The sequence below is a fragment of the Dasypus novemcinctus genome, chromosome 16 (assembly GCF_030445035.2).
Source record: "Dasypus novemcinctus isolate mDasNov1 chromosome 16, mDasNov1.1.hap2, whole genome shotgun sequence".
Lineage (NCBI taxonomy): Eukaryota > Metazoa > Chordata > Mammalia > Cingulata > Dasypodidae > Dasypus > Dasypus novemcinctus.
Window position 1 is genome coordinate 63,053,415 of NC_080688.1, and position 26,181 is coordinate 63,079,595.

At 37.5% G+C, this 26,181-nt stretch overlaps 1 protein-coding gene across 33 annotated transcripts in view; it reads right to left on the reverse strand.

The window, feature by feature from the left end:
• PIAS2 (protein inhibitor of activated STAT 2) overlaps nucleotides 1-26,181 on the reverse strand; it is a 118,426-nt gene that overhangs the window by 72,404 nt on the left and 19,841 nt on the right. For 32 of the 33 annotated variants that reach the window (XM_058277634.2, XM_071208549.1, XM_058277625.2 and 29 more), the window contains one exon: nucleotides 18,470-18,944. In XM_058277634.2, coding sequence (XP_058133617.1) covers nucleotides 18,470-18,944 — 475 coding nt within the window. Of the gene's footprint in view, nucleotides 1-18,469; nucleotides 18,945-24,377; nucleotides 24,423-26,181 lie in introns of all 33 variants that reach the window. The other variant, XM_071208536.1, reaches the window with a different exon arrangement.

Consider the following 26,181-nt stretch of genomic DNA (forward strand, 5'->3'; position numbering starts at 1 on the left):
ATCTTTTAAAAAATAAAAAAAGTGGGGGAAAAAAAGAATGAAGTGATGACGCACAAATATGTGATTACACCAAATATCACTTATTATACACTTTGGATGTATTTATCTTCTTAATATATATGTATCAATAAAATTGATTTGTTAAGAAAATAAAAAAAGCTATTTCTGAAATAGAAACAGGACTCCCTTTTTCAACTCTACAATCATCTTCACTTTCCTTGATTACTATGATAGTCTCCTCACTGGTCTCCCAGAACCAACTTTTCCCCACTCCAGTCTCTTCTCCATAGTATCACCAGAGTTGCGTTCATAAATCTAATCGCTATGATAGCTAAAAACTTCCTGGATAACAGCCCAATTCCTTGACATCCAAAATTCTTTACATTTTGGTTTCAACCTATCTTTCCTATCATTATCACTCACACATTTCTCCAAAATGCACTCTGCCAGTTCCTGCAAATATATACTATTTGCATATGCCTTTGTCACCACCCAGAATGCTGCAATACCCACAGGGAGTCGTCTGGTAAAAATTCAGACAAGACTCAAACGGAGTCCACACTTAGCATGCAGTTTACTCAACAAAAAAAAAAAATTAGAGAATGTCAGCAGAGCAACACCAGGCATTCTTTTTCAGTAGAATTTACCTGTAAAAATCCAACAAGCAATTCTCTTTGACGAAGACCCTCTGACAGCATAAATGCAAGCCTGATGTCATATGGGTATATGAAAAAAACTGGCTTACGAGCCCAATGTTCCAAATAGGAAAAAAATATCTCTTAATAACAGTCTTAGTCAAAACTTCCAGGGTCTCTGAAAATGACATACATGCAAACACTCAAGACCTATATAGTATGGCTTCCCACCAGATATTTATAGTTTCAAATTTATCAAACACAGGACATTTACCATAAACAAAACTGTCTAGTAACTCAGATGACATTTTATCATTATCAGGTTTCCAGGCGAACAGAGCCAAAAAGATGATCAAAGGCCAAATTTGCCCACAAAAACCCTGTCCTACATACTTTCCTCTGATAAATTCAGCCTTTAAAAAGACGTTCATTCCTAAGTGAAACCTCCTCCCAGTGATACACTTTCATCTAAGTACCCAAAGGGAACTGTTTAATCCTGTAAAAACCCTGCTTCAACACTTACCATGTTACACCATGATTTCTCTATTTTCTATTTCAACCATACAACCTCAAGTTGATGGGGAGGTCTCACCCCTAACACTTCTGGAGATGTTAAAGGAAAAACGCTGATTTAACCTCTTGAACAAATTAACGCAGAAAAATTAGGCTGAGGAAAGGAAAAGGGGTGATGAGGGCTATAGGAAAGGTACCAGGACAACTACCACTGTTTGAACCAAAAAACTACTCCACTTCTTGCCAGATTACATGTAATTTGTACATGAGACTTTATCAGAAAAAAAAAATCCACAGTAAAATTTTAAAATTCTATATTATTTAAGAAGCTCCCAGGTATAGTATATAAAAGACACATAGAAAAAAATACAACATGCTATCACAGATTTGACCTGGAATCTATACTGCCTATTATGAATATGAAAAAATAAGTTTTATCTGCCTCAGAATTTTTCGTTTTTGGCAGTTACTCCCATCTCTCCTCCCCTTCCCTCAACCCCTGACAACCAATAGTCTACTTTCTGTCTCTAATGCAGGCAATTCTTTTTTTACATTTACTTTTTAATGTGGTAAAACATATATACCATAAAATTAGCCATTTTAACAGTTTTGAGGTATACAACTTAGTAGCTCTAATTACATTCGCAATGTTGTGTAATCAATACCACTATTTTCAAAAATTTTTCATCATCCCAAAGAGTCACTCTATACTCAATTAAGCATTAACTCCACATTCCCCCAGCTGCTGTAATCTACTTATTGTCCCTATACATCTGCCTATTCCACATATTTCATATCAGTGGAATCATACAATATTTGTCCTATAGTGTCCGGCTTTTTTCACTTAGCGTAATGTTTTCAAGACTCATCTATGTGACTTCATTTCTTTTTATAGTTGAATAATATTCCATTGTATGTATATTCCACATTTTGTTTATCTATCCATCTCTTGATGGATACTTGGATTGTTTCAACCTTTTGGCAGTTGTGATTATAATGCTGCTAAAAACACTGGTGTACAAGTATCTGTTTTGAATTCATTTTCAATTCTTTTGGGTATATACCCAGCAGCAGAATTGTTGGATCACATGGTAACTCTATGTTTAACAGTCGGAGGAAATACTAGACTGTCTTTCCAAAGTAGCTGCATCAGTTTACATTCCCACCAGCAGTGTACAAGGGTTCCAGTATCTCTACATCCTTGTCAATACTTCTTATTTCCTTTTATTTTAAATTACAGCCATACTAGTGAGTGTAATGTGGTATGTGATTTCACAGCACTTGTAATTTACGTTTCCTTAATGTCTAATGGTTTCAGCAGTTTTTCATGTACTTATTGGTCACTTGTGTATCTTCTCAAGAGAAATGTCTATTCAAGTACTTTCCCCACTTGTTAATTAGATTGTCTTTTTATAGTTGAGTTGTAGGAGTTCTTTATACATTCTAGATATTAAACCTTTGTCAGATATAGGATTTGCAAATATTTTCTCCTATTTTGTTGGTTGTCTCTTCATTTTGTGATACACTGATGCACAAAAGTTAATTTTAGTGAAGTATAAATTACTTTTTTTTCTTTTGTTGCCTGTGCTTTTGATGTGACTTGCTTTTGATGTGACTTTTAAGAAGCCATTGCCAAACCGAAGAGCATTTAGATTTACCCCTATGTTCTCTTCTAAGAGTTTTAGTTTCACTTCTTAAAAATAGGTCTTTAATCCATTTTGAATTCTGTATATGGTATACAGTAAGGGTCCTACTACTTTCTTTTCCACATGAGTAGCCAGTTTTTTCACCACCACTTTCTAAAGAGACTGTTCTTCCCCCCCCCAGTGGTCTTGGCAACCTTGTCAAATTTCAATAGGCCATGGAAGCGGCTGTGGCTCAATCAGTTGGGCTCCCATCTACCACGTGGGAAGCCCTGGGTTCGCGTTCCAGGGCCTCCTTGTGATGGCAGGCTCACCGGCATGCTGTGGAGAGCCACCGGCCCACAAGCACCGCAGAGAACTGACTCAGCAAGTGACGCAACAAAAAAGGAAACAAGCAAAAAAATGCAGAAGAACCCACACCAAATGGACACAGAGCAGACAGCAAGCAAGCCGCAAGGACAGGGGGGCAAATAAAAAAAAAAATTCAATAGGCCAGTTTGTACCAAAGCCAGCAGGTCTACCATAGTGTCTTTCTACAGTTAACCAACAGCATAGAAGAAAATAGCCATACCCAAGAATCCCTTAGACAACAAATTCCCTTGTCACTGTGGTGCTGCAAAATCGCAGAGGCCTAAACATGCTAAAAGTGGCACAGGGAGGAACCTGCCTATTCCTCAAGGAGGAATGTGGTTTCTATGTAAATCTCTCCAGAACACTCCTAGACAACATTTGAAACCTACGAGATGAAGACCACCAAACTCAGGAGTATGTAGCCTCTGGAGACACGTGGTCTTTCTCATTCCCATGATCTAGTATGTCATGGCTGGCCCCCTTTTGGGGGCCATTTAACACCATCTTCTTTATCCTCTTAGTAGGACCATGTATCCTCAAAATTCTAAGTTTATTTCTTCCAGAATCAATGCCTTCCAGAACAAAGTACTAGTCAAGGAGGGATTTAATCCCATTCCAACCCATGGTGTCAGACCCACCTTCCCTCAACCTCAACAGAATAGGCAGAGAGTTTCCCACCCTGTCAGGAAGGGACTACTGCCCCTCAACAGCAGGAAGCAGCTACAGAAGAATGACCATTGCCTTTCAGATACCCCTTAAGAACAAGGGTGTAAATTCTGAGGGAGTTCAAGCAGGTCAGTATGGAGAACAAGGGAAAGCAGCTGATCAGAATAGTCATAACAGCTGGGACCTTCCTGGTCAGACCCTACCCAGAAACCCAAGTGAAAACCACTGCTTGAGAACACAGCTGTTCCCATTACAGCTGAAAAGCCAACCACGGATAAGAGATGTGGCTCAAGCAGTTGAGCACCTGCTTCCTCCCAAAAGGAAGATCCCAGGTTCAGTTCCCGGCACCTCCTAAAAAAAAAAAAAAAAATAAGCAAACGAACAAACAAACAAAACAAAAGTCCGCCAAGACAAGGATCACAAGGTTCCATTTGAAGCTCCCAGGTTCAAAAGAAGCCCCAGATAACTCCAAACAGAAAGGCCTCTCAATGGTCCCCTGAAAGCTAACCGATGAGGACAGAAAAGCAACCAATCAGGACAGCAAATAGCTAGGGTCCCCAGGGCCCTGCACATACATCTCACCCTGTAGCACATCCACACCTGTGTCTGGGTTGTATACTATCTCTTTTCTTATTTCTTAATAAACTCCTTACTATCATTGCTTAAAAAAAAAAAAAAAAAAAAGCCAATTGGTCAGAGGTGTGTGGGTTTATTTAAGAAATCTCAATTCTATTCCAGTGGTCTATATATGTGTCTAACCTTATGCAAATACCACATTGTTTTCATTACTGTAGCTTTATGGTAAGTTTTGAGATCAGAAAATTTAAGTCTTCCAACTTTATTCTTCCTTTTCAAGATGGTTTTGGCAATTCTGGGTTCTGTGATATTCCATATGAATTTTAGAATGAGTTTTCCCATTTCTGGAAAAAATACCATTGGAATTTTGGTAAAATTTGCCTGGAATTTATAGGTCACTTTGGATGATAATGTCATCTTAACAATATATTAAGCTTTCTAATCCATGAGCACCATATGTCTTGTCATTTATTTATGTCTTAATTTCATTCAGCAGTTGTAACTTTGTTCAAGTCTTGCATCGCTGATGAAATGTATTCTTTGGTATTTTCTTATTTTTGATGTTGGAAATGGAATTGTTTCTTAATTTTCTTTTCAGAATGTTCACTGCTTTTCTATAGAAATGCAACTGACCTGTATGCTGATTTTGTATCCTCCAACATTTGCTGAATTTATTTATTAGCTCTAAATGTTTTAAATGAATTCTTTAGGGTTTTCTAGATACATGAGCATATCATCTGCAAAGAGAGTTTCACTTCTTCCAATTTGGATGCTTTTTATTTCTTCTTTTTTTTTTTGCCTAATCGCTGTGGCTAGACCTTCTAGTACTATGTTGAACATAATATGAAAAGTGGACATTTTGTCTTGTTCCTGTATGAGGGGGAAACCTTTGTCTTTCATATTATGATGTTAACTGCAGGTTTTCATTATATGGCTTTTATCATGTTGAGGAAGTTCCCTCTACTGCTAGTATATTTATTTTTGTCATGAAAGGGTGTTGGATTTTATTAAATGCTTTTTCTGCATCAATTAATGTTTTTTTTTTTTTCATTCTAGTAAGGTGCTGGATTACAACAACTGATTTTTATACAAACAGCTCTTACACTTCAGGGATAAATCCCACGTGATCAAGGTGTAGAACCATTTTAATATGCTGCTGAATTTGATTTGCAAGTATTTTTTGAGATTTTTGCATCTACATTCATACAAGACAATGGTCTGTAGTTTCGTTATTTTTGTAGTTTTTATCTGGCTTTGGTATCAGGATAATGCTGGTTTCATAGATTGAATAGATGTGTTCCCTCCTCTTAAATTTTCTGGAAGAGTTTGAAAAGGACTGGTATTAATTCAGTGAAACCATTTTGTCCTGGGTTTTTTCCCCCATGAATGGAAATTATTTTTGTTTACTGATTCAATCTCCTAACTTGTTATTGATCTACTCAGACTGTTTCTAGGAATTTGTCCATTTCATTTAGGTTATCCAAAGTGTTGACAATACAGTTTTGCATAGTATTCTCTTACAGACCTTTGTTTTTCTCTAAAGTAGGTAGTAATCCTGTTTCATTTAAGATTTTAGTAATTTTTCTTTTTTAAAAAAAATACAGAAATCATAAGAGGTTCCCATATACTCCACTCCCCACATCCCCCACTCCTCCCACATCAACAACTTCTTTCATTAAGGTGGTACATTTCATTGCATTTGATGAATACATTTTGGAGCACTGCTACGCAGCATGGATTAGTTTACATTATAGTTTACACTTTCTCCCAGTCCATTCAGTGGGTTATGGCAAGATATATAATGTCCTGCATCCATCCCTGCAATATCATTCAGGACAAGTCCAAGTCCCAAAAATGCCCCTATCTCCCTGCCTTCAGCCACTCCCGTGGCCACTGTCTCCACATCAATGATGTAATTTCTTCCATTGCTAGAGTCACAATAATTTCTATAGTAGAATGCTAGTAAATCCACTCTAATCCATATTTTATTCCTGTTTTACTAATTTGAGTCTTCTCTTTTTCTTACAACTAGCTAAAGGTTTGTCAACTTTACTGATCTTTACACACACACACAAATTTTGGTTTTACTGATTTTCTCTATTGCTTTTTTATTCTCTATTTCATTCACCTTGTCATTATTATCTCCTTTCTTCTGCTATCTTTGGGTTGAGTTTACTTCTTTCTAGTTCCTTATGGTGTACAGTTATGTTACTGATTTGAGATCTTTCTTTTTAATGTATAGTTATCAATTTCCCTATGAGCACTGCTTTTGCTGCATCCCATAAGATTGGGTATGTTGTGTTTTGTTTTCATTTGTTTCAGAGTATATTCTACTTTCTCCTGTGATCTCTTATCTAATAGGTTGTTTAAGAGTGTGTAGTTTCCTTCTGTTTCCATGTTTACTTCAGTTATTGATTTCTACTTTTACTATATTATGGTCAGAAAAGACACTGTATGATTTCAATCTTTTAAAATTTACTAAGACTTGTTTTGTGGCCTAACATATGATCTATCCTGGAAAATGTTCCATGTGCACTTGAGAAGTATGCGTATTTTACCATAGTTGGTTGGAGTATCTGTATAAGTCAGTTAGGTATTTATGGTTTTTCTAGCCCTCTGTTTCCTTACTGACCTTCCATCTGGTTGTTTTATTCATTACTGAAAGTGGGATACTGAAATCTCCAACTAATGCTTCAATGCTGTCCAGTTTTGCTACGTATCTAATCTTAGACTTTTTAAAAGAACTTCTTAGGAGATGATTTAAATACAGCCATTATTTTTAAAAAGCAGTCACTTATAATCAGGAGGATAATCAAAATATGCAAAAGTGGGACTGGGAAGCTGACCAATAAAGTATGAAGATTTCCTTATACAGATAAAAATGTCCCTCATTAGGAGGAGGGACAAGATGGCAGCAGACTAAGGAGATCCAAGAGTCAGTTCTTCCTACAGTGCAGTTAGTAATTGCCCAGAGCTATCTAAAGCACCTGTTTCTGGGCCCAGGCAACAAGAAGAGCATCCTGCAACATTCTTAGAAGAATGGAAGTAGATTGTCCATCTGCAGTGAAGTCTGTGAGTAGTAGGATACTCCAGGCCATGGAGGCCGCTCATCTCCTACTGGCTGTACAAGCCAACTTGTGAGTTATTCCATGGCTGGAGTTGGAACTATATTTCCCAAAAGAGGGGACGAAGAGATGGCCAGACACCAACTTCAGCTACTGATTAGTAAATCAAGCTGGCTACAATCTAATCCTAAGAACACCTAAAGTTTAGACATGTTCAAGTCAGAAAGAGACAAGTGAGCTTTGTTTTAACACTGTACACAGCATGACGGGAAGCAGGGCTGAGTGAAAATCACAGTGACAAAAAAAATCAGTGGCTTTTTCCAAACCAGGTCTGATTGCTGCCCTAGCCTGAGCTCCATGCCTACCTCCAGCAGAGAGGAATTTGGGGGAATGTCCACTAGCCTCTCCGGACAACTGTAATAGATTTTGGCCCACAGAGACTGCATAGTTGGACACCTGTGATTCCATTCCCACCCTCCAATAGGATAAGAGGGGGGCTGTGTTTCCTCTGACTCTCTGGGCAACTGCAGGCACTTTTTCAACCCACACAGACTGGATCACTGGACATTTGAGGCTCTATTCCCAACCCCAGATAGGACAGAAGGAGGGGCAATGTTTCCCCAGCCTCTCCTGGCAACTGCAGATGCATTCAATCTGCACAGACTGGATTGTTAAATGCCTGTGGCTCCATCCCCACCTTACCCCCATGGGGAGGAGGGGTGTTTCCCCAACCTCTCAGGGCAACTGCAGAGGCTTTTGGCCTGCACAGACTAGATATATGGGTACTCCTGGGACTCCATTCCCACCCCTGGCAGAGGAGGAGGGGTGTCAGTGCTTATTCAGTCTACCTGGATGACTGGTTAGTTTTAACCCACACGGCTTAGCTTGCTGCCCACACCTGCACTCCATCCCCACCCCAGGCAGGGGAAGAAGAGGCACGGAAGCTTCATTAGTCTCTCGGAGAACTACAGTCTTGGCCTATACAACTTGGATTACTGCCCACAGCTGAAGCTCCTTACCTACCCCTGGCAGGGGAGAAAGGTGGGATAAGCTTCATCTGTTCCTGAGGCAATGTGGGCAGCTTCAGTTTGAACAGCTTATAATACCAAATGCATCCTTGGTGCCTACTATGCAACCAGCAAGAGAGAAAGGACAAGAAACAGATGAAAAGGAGCTGAAAAAAGTTTAGATTGCCTAAACATGAGCCACTATAAATTTCCAAATTAAGTTGAACCAAATATCAAAGAAAGGCTATAGCACAAAGTCAATCAAATAGAAAGTGCTAGACTAAATAAACTGTGCCCAGAATACATCTAGGAAACCAGATGCCAAGTCACCAACCAAAAATAACAATCCATACCAAGAAACAGGAAGATATGGCCCACTCAAAGGAACAAGCTAAGCCATCAGATAGCATAAAAGTTGAGGCAAGTAATCACAGATGTTCAAAAAAAATCTCCTTCATAAACTCAATGAGATGGCTAAAGAGATTAAGACTATTAAGAAAACACTGGATGGGAAGCAGGTATACCTCAGTAGCTGAGTACCTGCTTTGCATGTACAAGTTCCCAGGTTCAATCCCCAGTACTTCCTTAAAATATTAAAACTTCTCTAAAAATAAATTTTATATATATTTTTAAAAAGACAACACTGACTGAGCACAAAGAAGAATTTGAAAACCTACACAGAAAAATAGCAAATCTTATGGGAATGAAAGGCACAATAAATGAAATTAAAAATACACTGGAGGAACATAACAACAGGTATGAGGAAGCAGAAAAAAGGATCAACAAGCTTGAAGACATGGCCTTGAAAAATGAACATAGAGAGAAACAAAAGAATGGAAAAGATTGAGCAGGATCTCAGGGAGACATGCCAACATACATGTCACAGGTGTCCCAGAAGAAGAGGAGAGAAAAAGTAGGAGGAATATTTGAAGAAATGATAGAAAATTTCCCAACCCTACTGAGGTACTTATATATTTTGAGCCCAAGAAATACAATGTACCCCCATCCAAATAGACCTCCCCCGAGACATATACTAATCAGAATGTCAAATGCCAAAGATAAAGAGAGACTCCTGAGAGGAATAAGAGAAAAGTGATGCATCACATACAGGAATGTCCAATAAGATTATATGCTGATTTCTCATCAGAAACCATGGAAGCAAGAAGGTAGTGATATAATATATTTAAGATACTACAAGAGGAAAAACTGCCAACTCAGAATCTTATATCTGTCAAGAATGTCCTTCAAAAATTAGGACGATAAAGAAACTGAGAGAGTTTGTAACCAAAAGACCAGCTCTGCAGTAAATACTAAAGGGAATGCTAACGCCTAAAAAGAAAAGACAGAAAGGCCATATAGAAATGAGTATTACATCAGTAAAAGTAATCAGAAATGTAAAAAGAGTGGTGAAAATAAGATATGACAGATAAAACATAAAGGTCAAAATGTGTAAAGAACTGCCTTTACAGTAATAATATTGAATGCTAATGGATTAAACTCCCAAACAAAAGACACATACTGGTGGAATGGATAAAAAAAAAGAGTCATATATATACTGTCTACAAAAGAGTCACCTTAGACTCAAGGAAGGATACAACTAGATTTAAAGTGAAAGGCTGGACGGTTTTTATAAAGTGTATTTATTTGGGGTAGGAGCCTACAGACACCAGGCAATAAAGCATAAGTTACTTCCCTCACCAACGTCTATTTTCACTTGTTGGAGCAAGATGGCTGCCAACGGCTATGAGGGTTCAGGCTTCCTGGATTCCTCCCTTCCAGGGTCTTGCTTCTCTCTCGGTTCAAAGTTCCTTTCTTCCTGGGGCTTGCTTCTCTTTCCTCTGTGAGCTTACTTCCCAGGGCTCCAGCTTAAGTCTTCAGCATCAAACTCCAACATCAAAATTCCAACATCAGAAACCCTCAACTCTGTTCTTTGCCATGCCTTTTATGTGTGAGTCCCCACCCACCAAGGGGACACCCTAATCATAACTCAATCATGCCCAGGTACAGATCAGATTACAAACATAATCCAATATCTACTTTTGGAATTCATAGTCATATCAAACTGCTAGAGCTGGAAAAAGATATTCATACATGCATTATATTAAAAAAAAAAAAAAAGCTGGGGACTCTATCTTAAATATGATGAAATACACTTGAAGAGCAAAGCTGTTATTAGAGACAAGGAAGGACATTATATATTACTAAAGGGGCAATTCACCAGGAAGAAATAACAATCATAAATGTATACGCACTTAACCAGGAGGCCCCAAATTACATAAGGAAAACACTGGCAAAACTGAAGGGAGAAAGATGTCTCCACAATAATGTTGGGTCACAAAGCAGATACCAATAAATTCAACAATAAATTGGTATAATCAAAATTATACAGGGAAGCAGATGTGGCTCAAGTGATAGAGCTTCCACCTACCATACGGAAGGACCTGGGTTTGATCCCTGGGCTTCCTGGTGAAAAAGAAGAGAAAGTGTGCCCATGTGGCAAGCCAGTGCCCATGTGGTGAGCCAGTGAGCGCGAGTGCCTGCGTGGTGAGCCAGTGCCCATGCAAGAGAGTCGTGCATCAAGATGATGACACAACAAAAGAGAAAGAAGGAAAGAGTCAACGTGAAGCACAGCAGAAACCAGGAACTGAGGTGGCACAATTAACAGAGAACCTCTCTCCACATCAGGAGTCTCCAGGATCGAATCCCGGTGAATCCTAGAGGAGTGAAAATGAGAAGACAACACAGACAGCAAAAACAGCAGGGTGGGAGGATGGGAAGGGGGGAAGATACATAAATAAATCTTAGAAAAAAAATTATACAAAGCACTTTCTCCGATCATAATGAAATCTAAAAATCAACAGCAGGCGAAAAAGAGAAAACTTACAAATATATGGAGATTAAACAACACATTCTTAAATAATCAGTGGGTCAAGAAACTGCAAAAGAAATCAATAAATATCTCGAGACAATGAAAACGAGAACATACTATATCAGAATCTATGGGATGCAGTGAAGGCAGTGCTGAGAGGGAAACTGACAGCCCTCAATGCTTACAGTAAAAAAGAAGAAAGAGCTAAAATCAATGACCTAACTACACAGCTGGAGGAACTAGAAAAAGAAGAGCAAACTAATCCCAAAGCAAAGAAAAGGAATGAAATAATGATCAGAACAGATATAAGTAAAATTGAGTACAAAAACCAATAGAGAAAATTAACAAAACCAAAAGTTGATTCTTTGAGAAGATTAATAAAATTGACAAGCCATTAGACTGCAAAGAAAGAGAGAATATGCAAATAAATAAAATCAGAAATGAAAACAGGGATATTACTACTGACCCCTTAGAATTAAAAGATCATAAGAGGATACTATAAACAACTGTACACCAACTAGACAATGTGAATGAAATGGAAAAATTCCTAGGAACATGTGAACAACCTACACTGACCCTAGAAGAAACAGAAGACTGCAACAAACCAATCACTAGTAAAGAGATTAAAATAGTCATTAGGGATCAGACATGGTTCAAGCAGTTGGGTACCTGCCTCTCACATGGGAGGCCCCAGGTTTGGCTCCCAGTGCCTCCTAAAGAAGACGAACAAAAAACGAGCAGACGTTAAGCAAAAACCAAGCAGACGAGAAAAAACTAGCAAAAAACACTGAGATGACAACTAGCAAAAACAATGAGCAGACAACAAGCAAAAACAAGCAGGAAGGAGATATGGCTCAAGCAGTTGAGTGCCTGCCTCCCACACAGAGACCCTGGGTTCAGTTCCCAGTGCCTCCTAAAGAAAAAAACACAAGTAGACAGTGAGCAAAAAACAATGAGCAGCAACAAGCAAAAATAGTGAGCAAGATGAGGCAGCCATGGAGGTGGGGGGGGGGGAAACAATCATTAAACAACTCTAGACCAAAGGGCTTTACAAGTGAGTTCTACCAAGCAGTATAAGAAGATTTAATACCAATTTTACTCAAGCTTTTCCAAAAATTGAACAAAAAGGAATGCTACCAAACTGTAGGAAACAAAGGCATGTTGTTTCCATGGAAGCAAGTTATTTTCTGATCACTGGGTCATGCTGTCCCTAGAGATATACGTGCAGGTGGCTAATCTCTCTGGGAAACATAACATTCCAGCAGAACCCAGACTTGGTATTTCAAATAACCTGGGCAACAAGATTAATGAGTATATTTGTTTCAATAATATAATAGAACATTATGAGCTTTGGTAACTATCTTATCCACTGTGCACTGTGTTATTTAGAATGAGGTAACAGGAATAGTTAGCTAGAATAGTTGCTGGATCTCACAATTGCTTGGGGTATATAAAGAAGCCCCTGAGATTAATAAACTTGTCTGATGAGCTAGAGGCTTCAATGCTCGCAGATCCCCTGAACCCAATCTTTATCTTTCATTCCCGATACCCTCGGGTCCGTCGACTCCCACACCAAACTCATTCTATGAAGCCAATATTATCCTAATACCAAACCCAGACAAAAATATTACAAAAAAAGCAAATTACAGGCACATTTTCAGAATGAATACAGATGCTAAAATCCTCAAAGTATTTGCTAATTGAATCCAAGAACACATTAAAAGAATTATTCATCATGATCAAGTGGGTTTTATACCAGGCATGCAAGGGTGGTTCGACACAAGAAAATAATTAGCATATTACACCAAATTAATAAATCAAAGAATAAAAACCATATGATCATCTTGATTGACACAGGAAAGGCATTTGGCAAAACACAGTATCCTTTCTTGATAAAAAATACTCCAAAAGACAGGAATTGAAGGAAATTTTCTCCACATGATAAAAAGCCATATATGAAAAACCCACAGCTAAACTGTACTCAATGTACTCAATGGTGAAAGCTTTCCTGTTGCAATAAGGAATATGACAAGGATGCCCACTGTCACCACTGTTGTTCAATATAGTGCCAGAGGTTCTAGGTAGAGTAATCAGGCAAGAAAAAGAATGAAAAGGCATCCAATTGGAAAGGAAGAAGTAAAAGTTTCACTATTTGCAGCTGATAGGGTCTATACCTTGGAAGTACCGAAAAATCTACAACAAAGCTCCTAGAGCTAATAAACTGTTTCAGCAGAGTGGCAGGAGACAAGATTAATAAACAAAAATCAGTAGTATTTCTATATACTAGTAATGAGCAATCTGAGGAGGAAGTCAAGGAAAAAATTCCATTTACAATAGTGATTAAAAATAAAATATTTAGGAATAAACTTAACCAAGGATGTAAAGCACTTGTATTAAAAAAATTACAAAGTACTGCTCAAAGAAATCAAAGGAGACCTAAATAAGTGGAAGAACATTCCACGTTCATGGATTAGAAGACTAAATATCATTAAGATGTCAATTCTACCCAAACTGGTACACAGATTCAATGCAATTCCAATAAAAATTCTACCTTATATGGAAGGGTATGGGCCCCAATAGCAAGAAACATCTTAAAAAGGAAGAACAAAGTTGGAAGACTCTCATTTCTGGACTTTAAATTCTATTTCCCAGCTACAGTGGTAAAAACAGCATGGTACGGCCAATATCGACCCTCACTCACATCTATGGTCAAGTGATTTTTGACAAGGCTGTCAAAACCACCCAGCTGTGTCAGTAAAGTCTATTCAACAAACAGTGCTGGAAGAACTGGATGTCCATATCCAAAAGAAATAAAGAGGACCGCTACCTCACACCTTATACAAAAATTAACTCAAAATGGGTCAAAAACCTGAATATAAAAGCTAGAACCATAAAGCTCCTAGAAGAAAATGTAGGGAAACATCCTCAAGACCTGGTGGTAGGTGGCAGATTCTTAAACCTTACATTGAAAGCACAAGCACGAAAGAAAACAAGGATAAATGGGACTGAAATACTTTAGTGAATCAAAAGACTGTCAAGAAGGTGAAAAAGCAGCCCACTGAATGGAGAAAATATTAAATATTTAGAAAACACATACGAATGGCAAAAAAGCACATGAAAAAATATTCAATGTCAATACTAGGGAAATGCAAATCACAACAACAATAAGAACATCTCACACTTCAAAGAATGGCAATTATTTAAAAAAACAGAAAACAAATGCTGAAGAGGATGTGGAGAAATAGAAACACTTCTTCACTGCTGGGGAGGATTGTGCAGCCTCTGTGGAAGACAGTTTGGCAATTCCTCAGGAAGCTAAATATAGAACTGCCATATGATCTCGCAATCCCCCTACTAGAAATATATCCAGAAGAACTGAAAACAGTGACAGACAGACATTTGCACACCAATATTCATAGCGGCAATACTCACAATTGCCAAAAGATGAGAACAACCCAAGCGTCCAACAACAGATGGATAAGCAAAAGGAGATATTTACATACAATGGAATACCATGCTGCAGTAAGAAGAAATGAAAATGGTACACATATGATAACATGGATGAACCTTGAGGACATTATGCTGAGTGAAATAAGCCAGACACGAAAGGACAATTATTGTATGGTCTCACTAGTATGAACTAAATACAAAGAATAAACATATGAGTTAAAATCTAGAGTACAGGTTACTGGCAAATAGTATGAGGACTGAAAAGGGGTACTGATGCTTAATATATGTAGAATTTTTAATTACCTGGACTTTAAAAGTGTGGAAATAGAGTTGATAGTAATTGAGTATAACACTGGTTTATAAATGAGATCACAGCTGAAAGGGGTAGTCTAAAGATGTAAATGTCAATTGAAAGAAAGCTGGAGAATAATCTTGGGACTGAATAACACAGGGAACCTGGAGGTGGATAAGGATTGTGGTTAATAATACAAACACAAGAATATTTTTCATCTATAAACTAGAGCAAATGCACATCACTATAACACGGTGGTAAGAATATGGTGATGCATGGGAAATATACAATTAATGTCATTTATCGAAAAATATAATTAATGTCACTTCTGATTATAGTTAACAGCAATATTGTAATATTCTTACATTAACGAAAAGAAGGTACTGTGTTAACAGTAAGAGTGGAGTATGGAAAAAATATACCAAATTCATGCTATAGACCATAGTTAGTGGTAACTGATGATGTTCTCTCATAATCTGTAACAAATATTTTACAACAATGTAAGGTGTTGGTGGAGGGAATTGGACTTCTGCACATGCATGACTGTTTTCTTTACATTCACAACTTCTCTAATAAAAAATGCATTTAAAATAATAATAATAAATAAGTCCATTAAAAATAGTGGCCAAGGAAAGTCTTCATGATGTATTAAATAGGACAAAAGCAAGTACACAAACTGAATGTACAGTTTGGCTGATCCTGATGGAAAAATGGTAAAGATTATTATACTGAATCTGCTTCCAACTAGCACTGGTGTCAACTTCAACATCTTATCCTAAACTATCATAATACTAGACAAAATATATAAGGCATAAGTGACAGACAAGAGGCAGCAGAAGCCTGCAATCCTAGAGAAAAGGCAAACTACATGAAGGCAGCTCCACTATCACCCCAGCTGCCTACCTGGTAACAATTTCCTGAATGCTTTATAGTATGCTCAAGGCCAAGCACAGTGGCAGTTCCACAGAGATGAGAAGGCAAAGAATAGAGTTCAAGGTAGATGAAGTGGTTGGAATCTTCAGGTAAAGATAATAGGTGAGGAGTAAACCATGGACGCGACCCATCAGAAATCAGCATGAGGGCTCAATCAAGAACTTGGCTAAGGGCTGGGCTGCACATGCAACAAGATTAAACTACCTGAGAGCAAAAGAGTGGAAACTAGCTACAGGACTGAAAACAAAATAGAAATATTAGAGACTGAGCAATGCTGAAAAACACTGGAAGTTCCAGTTGGGCAAGAGTAGAAAAAGCTCACTGACGCTTAATTTAAACCCCTGGTATCCGAGATGCCATTAAGGATGACATCTTAAGACTAAGGGTCATTCCCTAGAGTAAGGTCTACTCTAAACACATATTAACAAAGACTGAGATAAACCAAAAAAAAGATCCTTAAGAATACTGAGATCACTACATTAGAGAAGTCAGGAAAATCACTACACATGCAAAGAGATAGGAAAAGTGATTCACAATAAAAATAAAACACAATCAATGGAAAACAACTCTTTGATAGCCCAGTAGGTGCTATAAATATTCCAAGACTATGTTTTTTAAAGAATTTAAGAAACATGGTTTAAAGGAAGAACAGATAGGGAATATCAACAGAGATGTGGAAACTACACAAAAAATAAATGTAAATTCTAGACCCAAAAAGTATGAAGCTGAAATAGAAATTTCGCTGGACAAAATTCACTAAATAATGAGTAAGTGCAAATAAAGAAGGCCAATAGAAAATTTCACAACAATAAGAAAAATAGGATTGAAGAAAAGTCAACAGAGCCTCTAAGGACCCAGAGGACAATATCAAAAGGTCTAACGTAAGTATAAAAGGAGTCCAAGAAGGAGAAGAGAATGAAAATAGGTCAGAAGAAAAAAACCCAGGACAGAATAAAAAGTAACTTCGATGGAGGAAAAAAGGACTTACAGAACAAACCCCAAGAAGATAAATACAAGGAATACTACAAAGTCACATCATAATCAAATTACTGAAAACCAATGATCAATACAAAATTTTGGAAGCAGCCAGGAAAAAAAAAAGACATTAAATACAAAGGAACTACAATATGAATATGAATATGAATACAGGCTAATTCTCATCAGAAGCAATGTAAGCCAGAACACAATGCTAGGACATTGTGAGTGAAAAGGAGAAAACTACCAAATAAGAATTCAATACCTTCAAAAACAGGGTCATATAGTGACTGCAGAAAAACAAAAGCTAAGAGAATTACATGCCAGCAGACATACACTTCAAAAAATATAAAAGGAAATAGCCAAGCTTTGAAAATATATATATATATACACACACACACCAAATCAAACCTGTACCCTAAAAAAAAACACAAACAGTAAGTAATTGGTATTTTTTCCTTCTTGCAATTTCCTTAAAAAGATAACTATTTAAAGCAAAAGTAAAAGCATTGAAAGGCAGGATTTATAACCCAGGTTAAGTACAAGATATAAAAATAGCAAAAAAGATGGAAAGGGTGGATAAACTAAAGGATCTGCCCAACAACTGTTTCTTGCTTCATACAGCCACAAGACCTTTAGTGAATTCACCAAATTAAATGCCAGTATCTGAGGCTCTCTTAATGATTTTGTCAACTTACCCAGAGGGGTTTCCACAAACCATAAGCTTTAACATTTGAAAATCGAATGCTTCCAGAGTTAGCATATGCATATGCAATACACATGTACAATTCTTAGGGCTGCAGCTAAATGTTAGTAGTTTAGATATATAGCTTTGCTGTGTTTTTAATTTTTCTGACATATTTTTTACTTTATCAATTATTTGCTGACAAATTTTCAATACAGAACATAATCCCAAGCAGTTTATTTCATCAGTAAATCCAAATACCTCAGTAAATAATTTCATTAGGAGTATAAAAATTATTCCATGACAACACAGAAGTCATCAAGTTAGGAAAAAATAAATAAGCAAATAAACTATACATAACATCTTTTATTAATATGCTAAAATTTCTGAAACTTCTGAGAAGTTGATGGATATTAAACGAAAAGCTAAAAAGCATGTCAAATTCCCTATGGCACTTTAATTCCAAATTAAAACTAAAAAGTTTTTTTCCATAGGAAAACTGTTTAAAAGATATGTTAAACATAAACTAAGTTTCTTTGTAAATGTATTAAAATGCAGGATCACAGGCAATAAATAAGATTATGTTTGTTCCCATTCATACAGAAGCAACTAAGTTCTAAATCGTAAGAAAAATAAAGCTTGAGGGATGTGAATTGTTTTGTATTAGATTTGTCATACTTGCCAAAATTTTATCTGCACATTTAAACATTTGGCATTAATGCCTCAAATTGTAACAGCAAATCATTAATCAGTACTTGAAGGCTTCTTGTTTTATTTACTCTCTTGTCCAGAAGAAACTGATTGCTTACCTAAACTCGTGGGCTTGATGAGAACATCAAGGACGTCATAAAAGGGCAAGTTTTTTAACTGCACATCTGGATGGACAGGAGGAATTGGGGGAGATGGCTGCTGCATCTCAAACGTGGGTTTAGTATCTTGAAGCAGAACAGAACCAACAGGAGAGGACGGTGAATGAGGTGTAACTGAAGTGGAAGGCAATGAATGGATTCCAGCCACGGCCAAGTCAGGTTCTACAGGTGATGAGCTACCATCCAAATTGAAAACCGATGATTTTATTGTGGATAAATCAGAAAGTCCTTCAATAGTCCGTGGGTATCGGCGTCTATACAATTCTCTGATTTTAATCTGAACCGCAGGGCTGCAGCCACTCTTCAATAAATGCAGAGCCCTCATCAGGAGGTCATGCTTGCGCCCACTCTTATTCCGTCCAGCAAAGCCTAGCAACACTTGTAGTTCAGACACCCTAAAACTAGAAACCATATTCTGAAAGGAAAGAAAAACAAAAAGGGAAATAAGCCAACAGTTACCCTCAAGTAAATAAAACTCCTATCTAAACTATATTGTAAAATCTGATTTTTCCAGCATTCTATCACATGGCATATGGTAATGAAGTAGCATTTTCACCCATCGCTTAGAACCCTTACTGTTTATAAGACCACCCCCTTCCCAATTTACATTCATTTAAATTATGTTAATTGTATTTTGCTGTATCCTTAATTTTGGTAATCTACAGTTTATTAGCTTCTATTAATCACTTTATTATCTGATTATGCTCAAATGTAAACCCATGTGTACTTTGAGTATGAAATCTATGACCAATGAAAATACTTTTTCAAAACTAAGCCCTACCAATACACAAGCCAAAACTTATTACAGATTACTTGCAACAGAACAAAAATACTCTGATTTTTTACAATGTTACAAGTAAAACTTCTAATGCTGAGAAGCAAATCTACAAAATCAAGACAGAATTTTGATCCAAAATCCAATGACTTTTCCCCCATCCAAGTACTAAGAAACAGACAATCTAAGAAAATGAAGATACTTATAAATATTAAAGCTGAAAATTATGTATATCTTACTTAGGAGTCAAACATTTAAAACGATTAAGTTCCCCAGCTGGGTAACCAAATGAGAAAAAGACTTTTGAAGAGTAAGGAAACAAGTGGTCATGAATCTTAAATGGCAATCTCCCCTCCAAGCCACTCTACTACACTCAACTACTTGTTCTTCGGTATAAAACCAAGGTTAAGAACAGTTCCTGCTTTGCATCTCACCTCTTATTTAAAAAAAAAAAAAAACCCACTAATAAATATTTTTATCCACTTGCTGCCTAAGGAATCCATCTTCTTAGGGATTTTTCATCAATTCTGAACTCAAGAGGTGAGAAAAAGTAGCAAGACCTGGAGCTGGCCAAAACTCCTTTCTGGAAAACCTATCTTAAGCAACCAATCAAGATGACCCCAGAATCCCCCCCCTTGCCCCCCCACCTCCTGAGCGGGGCACACAACTGCCTGGGATTCCATCTCGACTTGTTCTTCACCTCAGCATAGTGCCTGAGCATCAGCATCCAAGTGCTGGCGCTGCTCTGTAACAATTCCTCTGTTCTGCACTTTTAAGTCTTAAAGGTAGTTCAGAAGCAAAAGTCCATTTGACTTTTAAATAATTGTCTGGAATAATTCTTGCTAGTTTTCCCAAAAGCAAACAAATTAAAAATATCAAAGTAATCTAATAAATAAATACACCACAGTATATATACACATGCTGTATCATGTCTACTCCATGCACTATAGTTAACGTCCCCATGTTTTATACAGTAAAACAGAAAATTAAGTGGCAATCTCAGCAACCATTTTACTGTAAAGGAGCACTGTCCAATATAAATATAATGTGACCCAGACATATAATTCTAAACTTTCTAATAACTACATTAATAGTAAAATGAAAGAAATTAATTTTAATATTTTATTTATATTATCATTTCAACATGTAACCAATAATCTTTAAAAGTGTCAATAGGATAAATTTTTGTACTAAGGCTTCAATATCTGGTGTATATTTTACACTTATGCAGCAAATCTCAATTTGGACTAGCCACATTTTAACCACACATGGCTAGTGGTTACCATATTGGACAGTACAGCTCTAAATCATATTCTAATAACATATACCACATTGCAAGCTATGGTCATTATATTTTAACTTGCTGTATTTCCTCCATGTCTAAGATATTACTTTACTTATCTTACCCCTATGCTTTGGACAAGAATGGAAAACCAAATTTTTGCCTATTTCATGATACATCCATTACAACTTTATCACTCAAGGTTTCATGCACAAAAAGGCCTATGATAACTTTTCAGGAAGTGTCTTTCCAAGCAATGAATGCAAATCATCTTTCCCAATAAATATTTGAAGTGAGGTTTGCTTATATTTACAGTGGTATAGGCAACATTAAATCATGGAAAACACTAATACCAACAAAGGAAGTGATACAGATACAAGTATATGTGATTCCTTCTGGAGACTAGACTAGCTCAGAGTCATTACTTAGCTTCCTTCCTCAAATTTATTTTCAGATAGTCTTTGTTTTAAGGAGACTAGTTTTACAGAAAGAAAACAGAACAGCACAAAGTCACCCTGCCTAAGCTTGGCTCTCAAAAAGAAATTTCTAGGAGGTCTCATCTAACATATTTCTTTTTATTTATTTATTTATTTATTTATTTATTTATTTATTTATTTAATTCCCCCTCCTCCCCTGGTTGTCTGTTCTTGGTGTCTATTTGCTGTGTCTTGTTTCTTTGTCCGCTTCTGTTGTCGTCAGCGGCACGGGAAGTGTGGGCGGCGCCATTCCTGGGCAGGCTGCTCTTTCTTTTCATGCTGGGCGGCTCTCCTCACGGGCGCACTCCTTGCGCGTGGGGCTCCCCCACGCGGGGACACCCTTGCGTGGCACGGCACTCCTTGCGCGCATCAGCACTGCGCATGGCCAGCTCCACACGGGTCAAGGAGGCCCGGGGTTTGAACCGCGGACCTCCCATATGGTAGACGGACGCCCTAACCACTGGGCCAAAGTCCGTTTCCCTAACATATTTCTAATGGTCAAATTATATGGCAAAGGAGGCTAAAACAAATGACTATTAGCTCTTGTAAACAAGCAAACAAAAAGGAAGAAAGAGATAATGGCTTAAAACTATGAACATGGAACCACTGGATTCTGAAGCCAGATTTTTGGCAAATCTTGCTGGGTTCTCATTTCTTAAAATGATGTCTATGCTTGTTTGTTTTAAAAGACTTATTTTTTTATTTCTTTCCCCTCCCCCCACCTCCGAGTTGTCTGCTCTCTGTGTCCATTCGCTGTGTGTTCTCTATGACTGCTTCTATCCTTATTAGTGACACCAGGAATCTGTGTTTCATTTTGTTGCATCATCTTGTTATGTCAGCTCTCCATGCATGCGGCACCACTCCTGGGCAAGCTGCACTTTTCTTTCACGCTGGACGGCTCTCCTTACGGGGCGCACTCCTTGCGCATGGGGCTCCCCTACGCGGAGGAAACCCCTGCGTGGCACGCACTCCTTGCATGCATCAGCACTGCCCATGGGACAGCTCCACGTGGGTCAAGGAGGCCCGGTGTTTGAACCGTGGACCTCCCATGTGGTAGGTGGACACCCTATCCATTGGGCCAAATCCGCTTCCCAGATGTCTATGTTTTTTAACTCAAGTCTTCAAGCAAATTTCAGTATGGTGATATTAAGCAAAATAAAATGGTAAGCTGTATTAGGTGTTGCCAGGAGAAGACCCTTTTTCAAGAAGGGCTTTTCCAGAAGACAAAAACAACGGTAAAAATGGAACACACCCTGCAAGGGTGCTGATAAATGATACTTGGTGATAAAACCAGTTTTGGTCTAGTAGAAACAGTTTATCAGAATGGACAAGCAAATCATACTGATCAATGTATATCTGCTCCCCACTTTTTAAGAAACCCCCCTTGGGAAATGGAAACAATGTCAGCCAAATCAGAACACCTCTTTACTTGCTTCCATGTTCAGCCTATATGAGCTTCCCCTTTCCACTCCCTCAGTGGAGCGCCCCTCCATTTTCTGAATGGGATGCTGCCTGCTTCATGAATCGTTCAAATAAAGCTGTGAGATCCTAAACTGCATGAGAAGTTTTTCTTTTATCAGTTTTTAGAGCGCATGGGAAGGGTTATTAGAGACTCTCAGGGTAAAGCTAGCCTGCTATGAATACTACCAAGAACGGGTTTCAGTTCTGAATAGCCACCAGCCTCTGAAGACTTTTATCTTTAGTCTAATTTTTTTTTTAAGTAGACTTTTCTCACTCTACTCCACTACCTCCCAAAGGCTCCCAAAGTCTGGCCTCTAACATTTCTGCTACAATTTCCATGTGTTCTACATAGAGGAACTTCACAAAAAATGATTGCTGACCAACTTAAAGGAAATTCTACAAACTATGGACAATTATGCTTGCATGATTAATATACATAATTGGATTTCTGAAGAAAATCTAACTCAAATTAAGACTATGACTTGTTTTTATCAAATTTAAATATCAAAATTATGAAGGTTTTTAAAGCAAGAACTTTATATATCTGAATCATTACATATAAGAATTAAAGTTAAAAGTGCTACATTTAGAAAACACCTCATCAAACATGCAAATATGTTAGTTATATGTAGTCAGCAATGAGTAAAAACATTTCCAAGACTCCTTTTCAACTCTTGTAAATGTGAGATGAAAACTGACAAAAATAATGCAGAATTTGAGGAACTCTAATAGTTCAGAAGTCATGTTAAAGATTTAAACAAACTTTGTAGATTCTCCTTCTGCTGTGGTAAATAATATAGAGTGAGAACAAGAGTAGCTGAGGAAAACTGACAAATAACTTGTAATACTGCATATTCCAGGTAGACTATTAAAACAATCTACATCTTCATTTATAAATATAACTGGATAATGAATAACCTCTACAAACATATATGAGCATGACTGATAAGTCAAAAGAGTAGACAGGCTGTTGTCATAAAGGAAATTGTGACAAATAAGAAGGCACACCAATTTCTAACTATTCCCCATTTCAAACATCAAAAGAGAAGCCCCAGTTCCTGGTCCTATATTCCTGTGAAATCATATATTTCCAATAATTAAATCTCCCTATACTAGAGGACCTTAAGTGTATCTCTTCCTTACATTTCCTAGTAAATCCTAAACCAAAGAAATAAAAATTGGAAGTCAACTATTTAAAAGAAACAATAAAGAAAACACTATATTTCAAATCTGTAAAATAAGTCAAAGCTTAGAAAAACATCTGCTTAAATGCTATTTAAAATAAATTAAGTAGTTAATTCAAAAGGCAGAAAGTAAAAACAAAACCAAAATAAAATAGGAATGAGGAATTAAAGGGTAAAAGCAAAAAACCATTAATTCAAAGGCAAAATGCAGTAAAACAAAATCTGTAAAGTCTGACTCAAAAGAATGGAAAGAAAAAAAATAGTCTTAAGAATGAGAAAAGGAACATAATAACCACAAACACTTAAAAAATTTCTTTAAATTGAAATAATAGCATATGCAACTTTATTCAACAACTTAAGGGAAACGGATGTGGCTCAACCAACTAGGCGCCCATCTACAATATAGGAGGTCCAGGGTTCGATGCCCAGGGCCTCCTGGTGTGGGCAAGCTAGCCCTCGCGGAGTGCCAGCCCTGCGCAGAAGTGCAGCCCCGCGCAGTAGTGCCGCCCTGCATGGGAATATCACCCAGAGTGGGACAGTCACCCCGCGCGGGAGTGCCAGTCAATGCAGAGAGTTGGTGCAGCAAGATGATGCAACAAGAGACACAGAGGGAAGAGAATAAGAAGACGCAGCAGAACAGGGAGATGCGGTGGCACAAGAGAATAATCACCTCTCTCCCATTCCAGAAGGTCTCAGGATCAGTTCCCAGGGCTGCCTAATGAGAATACAAGCAGACACAGAAGAACACACAGTGAATGAACACAGAGAGCAGACAAACGGGGCGGGGGAGGGGAGGGGAATAAATAAAAAATAAATTTTAAAACAAAAATTTAATAAGCTAGATAAAAGTGATTTCCTAGAAAATATAAACTCCTCAGGCTGATTCAAGAAAAAGTATATTATCTTTGCCCCTCTCCAGCTCCAATATCTACCAGACAAGACAATATTATAAGTAAATACTACCAAACCATGGAGGCAAAGATGGAATTCTGTTCCTTAAACTTCAAGAGAACTAAAGGCAAAGTCAAATATATGTTCGGAGGCAAACGGAAAAATCTGTTGAACACGAAACATAAAACTGAAAAAGAACTATGCAAATTTTTGGCTTTCAAACTTTAGTAGGGAAATTCATCCCATTCAAACAAAATTTTAATAAAAGGCCTGGTGAATCATGGGACCTCTATATTTTTTCTCAATTCTAAGACAGACCATAAGGACTTTTAAAAAACACACACAATTTATAAACCAATATTAACACATTGTTTCCTGTGAGTGTAGACACAAAAATCCACAATATAACCAAATACAGTTTAATCTAGCAATTTAAGAATGGTCTTAACATAAATTCAATAAATTACTTGGTTAAGATGATCTCTATCCTTATGTTATATCACACATTGAATTATTTACGGATAAAATAATACAAGGTTTGGGATTCTGCTAAAATAATTTGGGGGAAAGTAGGTAGGGACATAAATGAAAAAAAAATTGGTGTTCATAATTGCCAAAGATAGGTATTGGGTACACAGGGACTTCATTATACTATACTCTCTACCTTTGTTAGAAAGTTTCTATAAAAGTTGGTTTTAATAAGGGCAACCAGGGTATTTGGGAAGACTCTATACTATCTTCCCAACTTTTTCTAAAAATCTGAATGTATTCTAATTAAAAGTTAATTAAACAAAACATGTTCATTTGCTTGAAGATGGATAAAAAAGATGTTGTGGGAAGTGGATGTGACTCAAGTGATAGAGCTTCCGCCTACCATATGGGAGGACCTGGGTTTGATCCCTGGGGCCTCCTGGTGAAAAAGAAGAAGAGAAAGCATGCCCACGTGGTGAGCCAGCGCCCCGCCAAGTGAGTCACGCATCAAGATGACAACACATCAAAAGAGAGACAAGGGGAGAGTCAAGGTGAAATAAAGGATAAACTAGGAAGTGAGGTGGGACAATTGACAGGGAACCTCTCTCCCCATCAGAGGTCTCCAGGATGGAATCCTGGTGAATCCTAAAGGAGAAAAAATGAGAAGACAACACAGACAGCAACAACAGTAGGTGGGAGGAGGGGAAAGAGGGGGGCAGAATAAATAAATAAATACTAAAAAAAAAAAAAGATATTGTGATCAAACCATTTCTCATAAAATGAACCCAGCATTTTTGAGGGAATGGCTGATAGTAGTTCTGCCTGGGGTTGAAAATGCTCAAGATGAGCCTAGAACATTTTATCATACCAGAAAGCAAGGATGCTATAAAACACCACTGAGGAGGTCTTGTCAAAATACAGGAAATTGCTAGAATGGGCTACCAGTAGCCCAAGATGAAACAATTTGTTCATCTCCCCCTTGCCACCCAAAAAAACAAACAACGGGAACAGATTCAAACACATCAATATATTAAAATTCATTTGTTCATAATGATACTTTTTCAAAAAGCCCTGATCTCCTTTAGAGAATGTTAGGAAACCAGCTCATTATT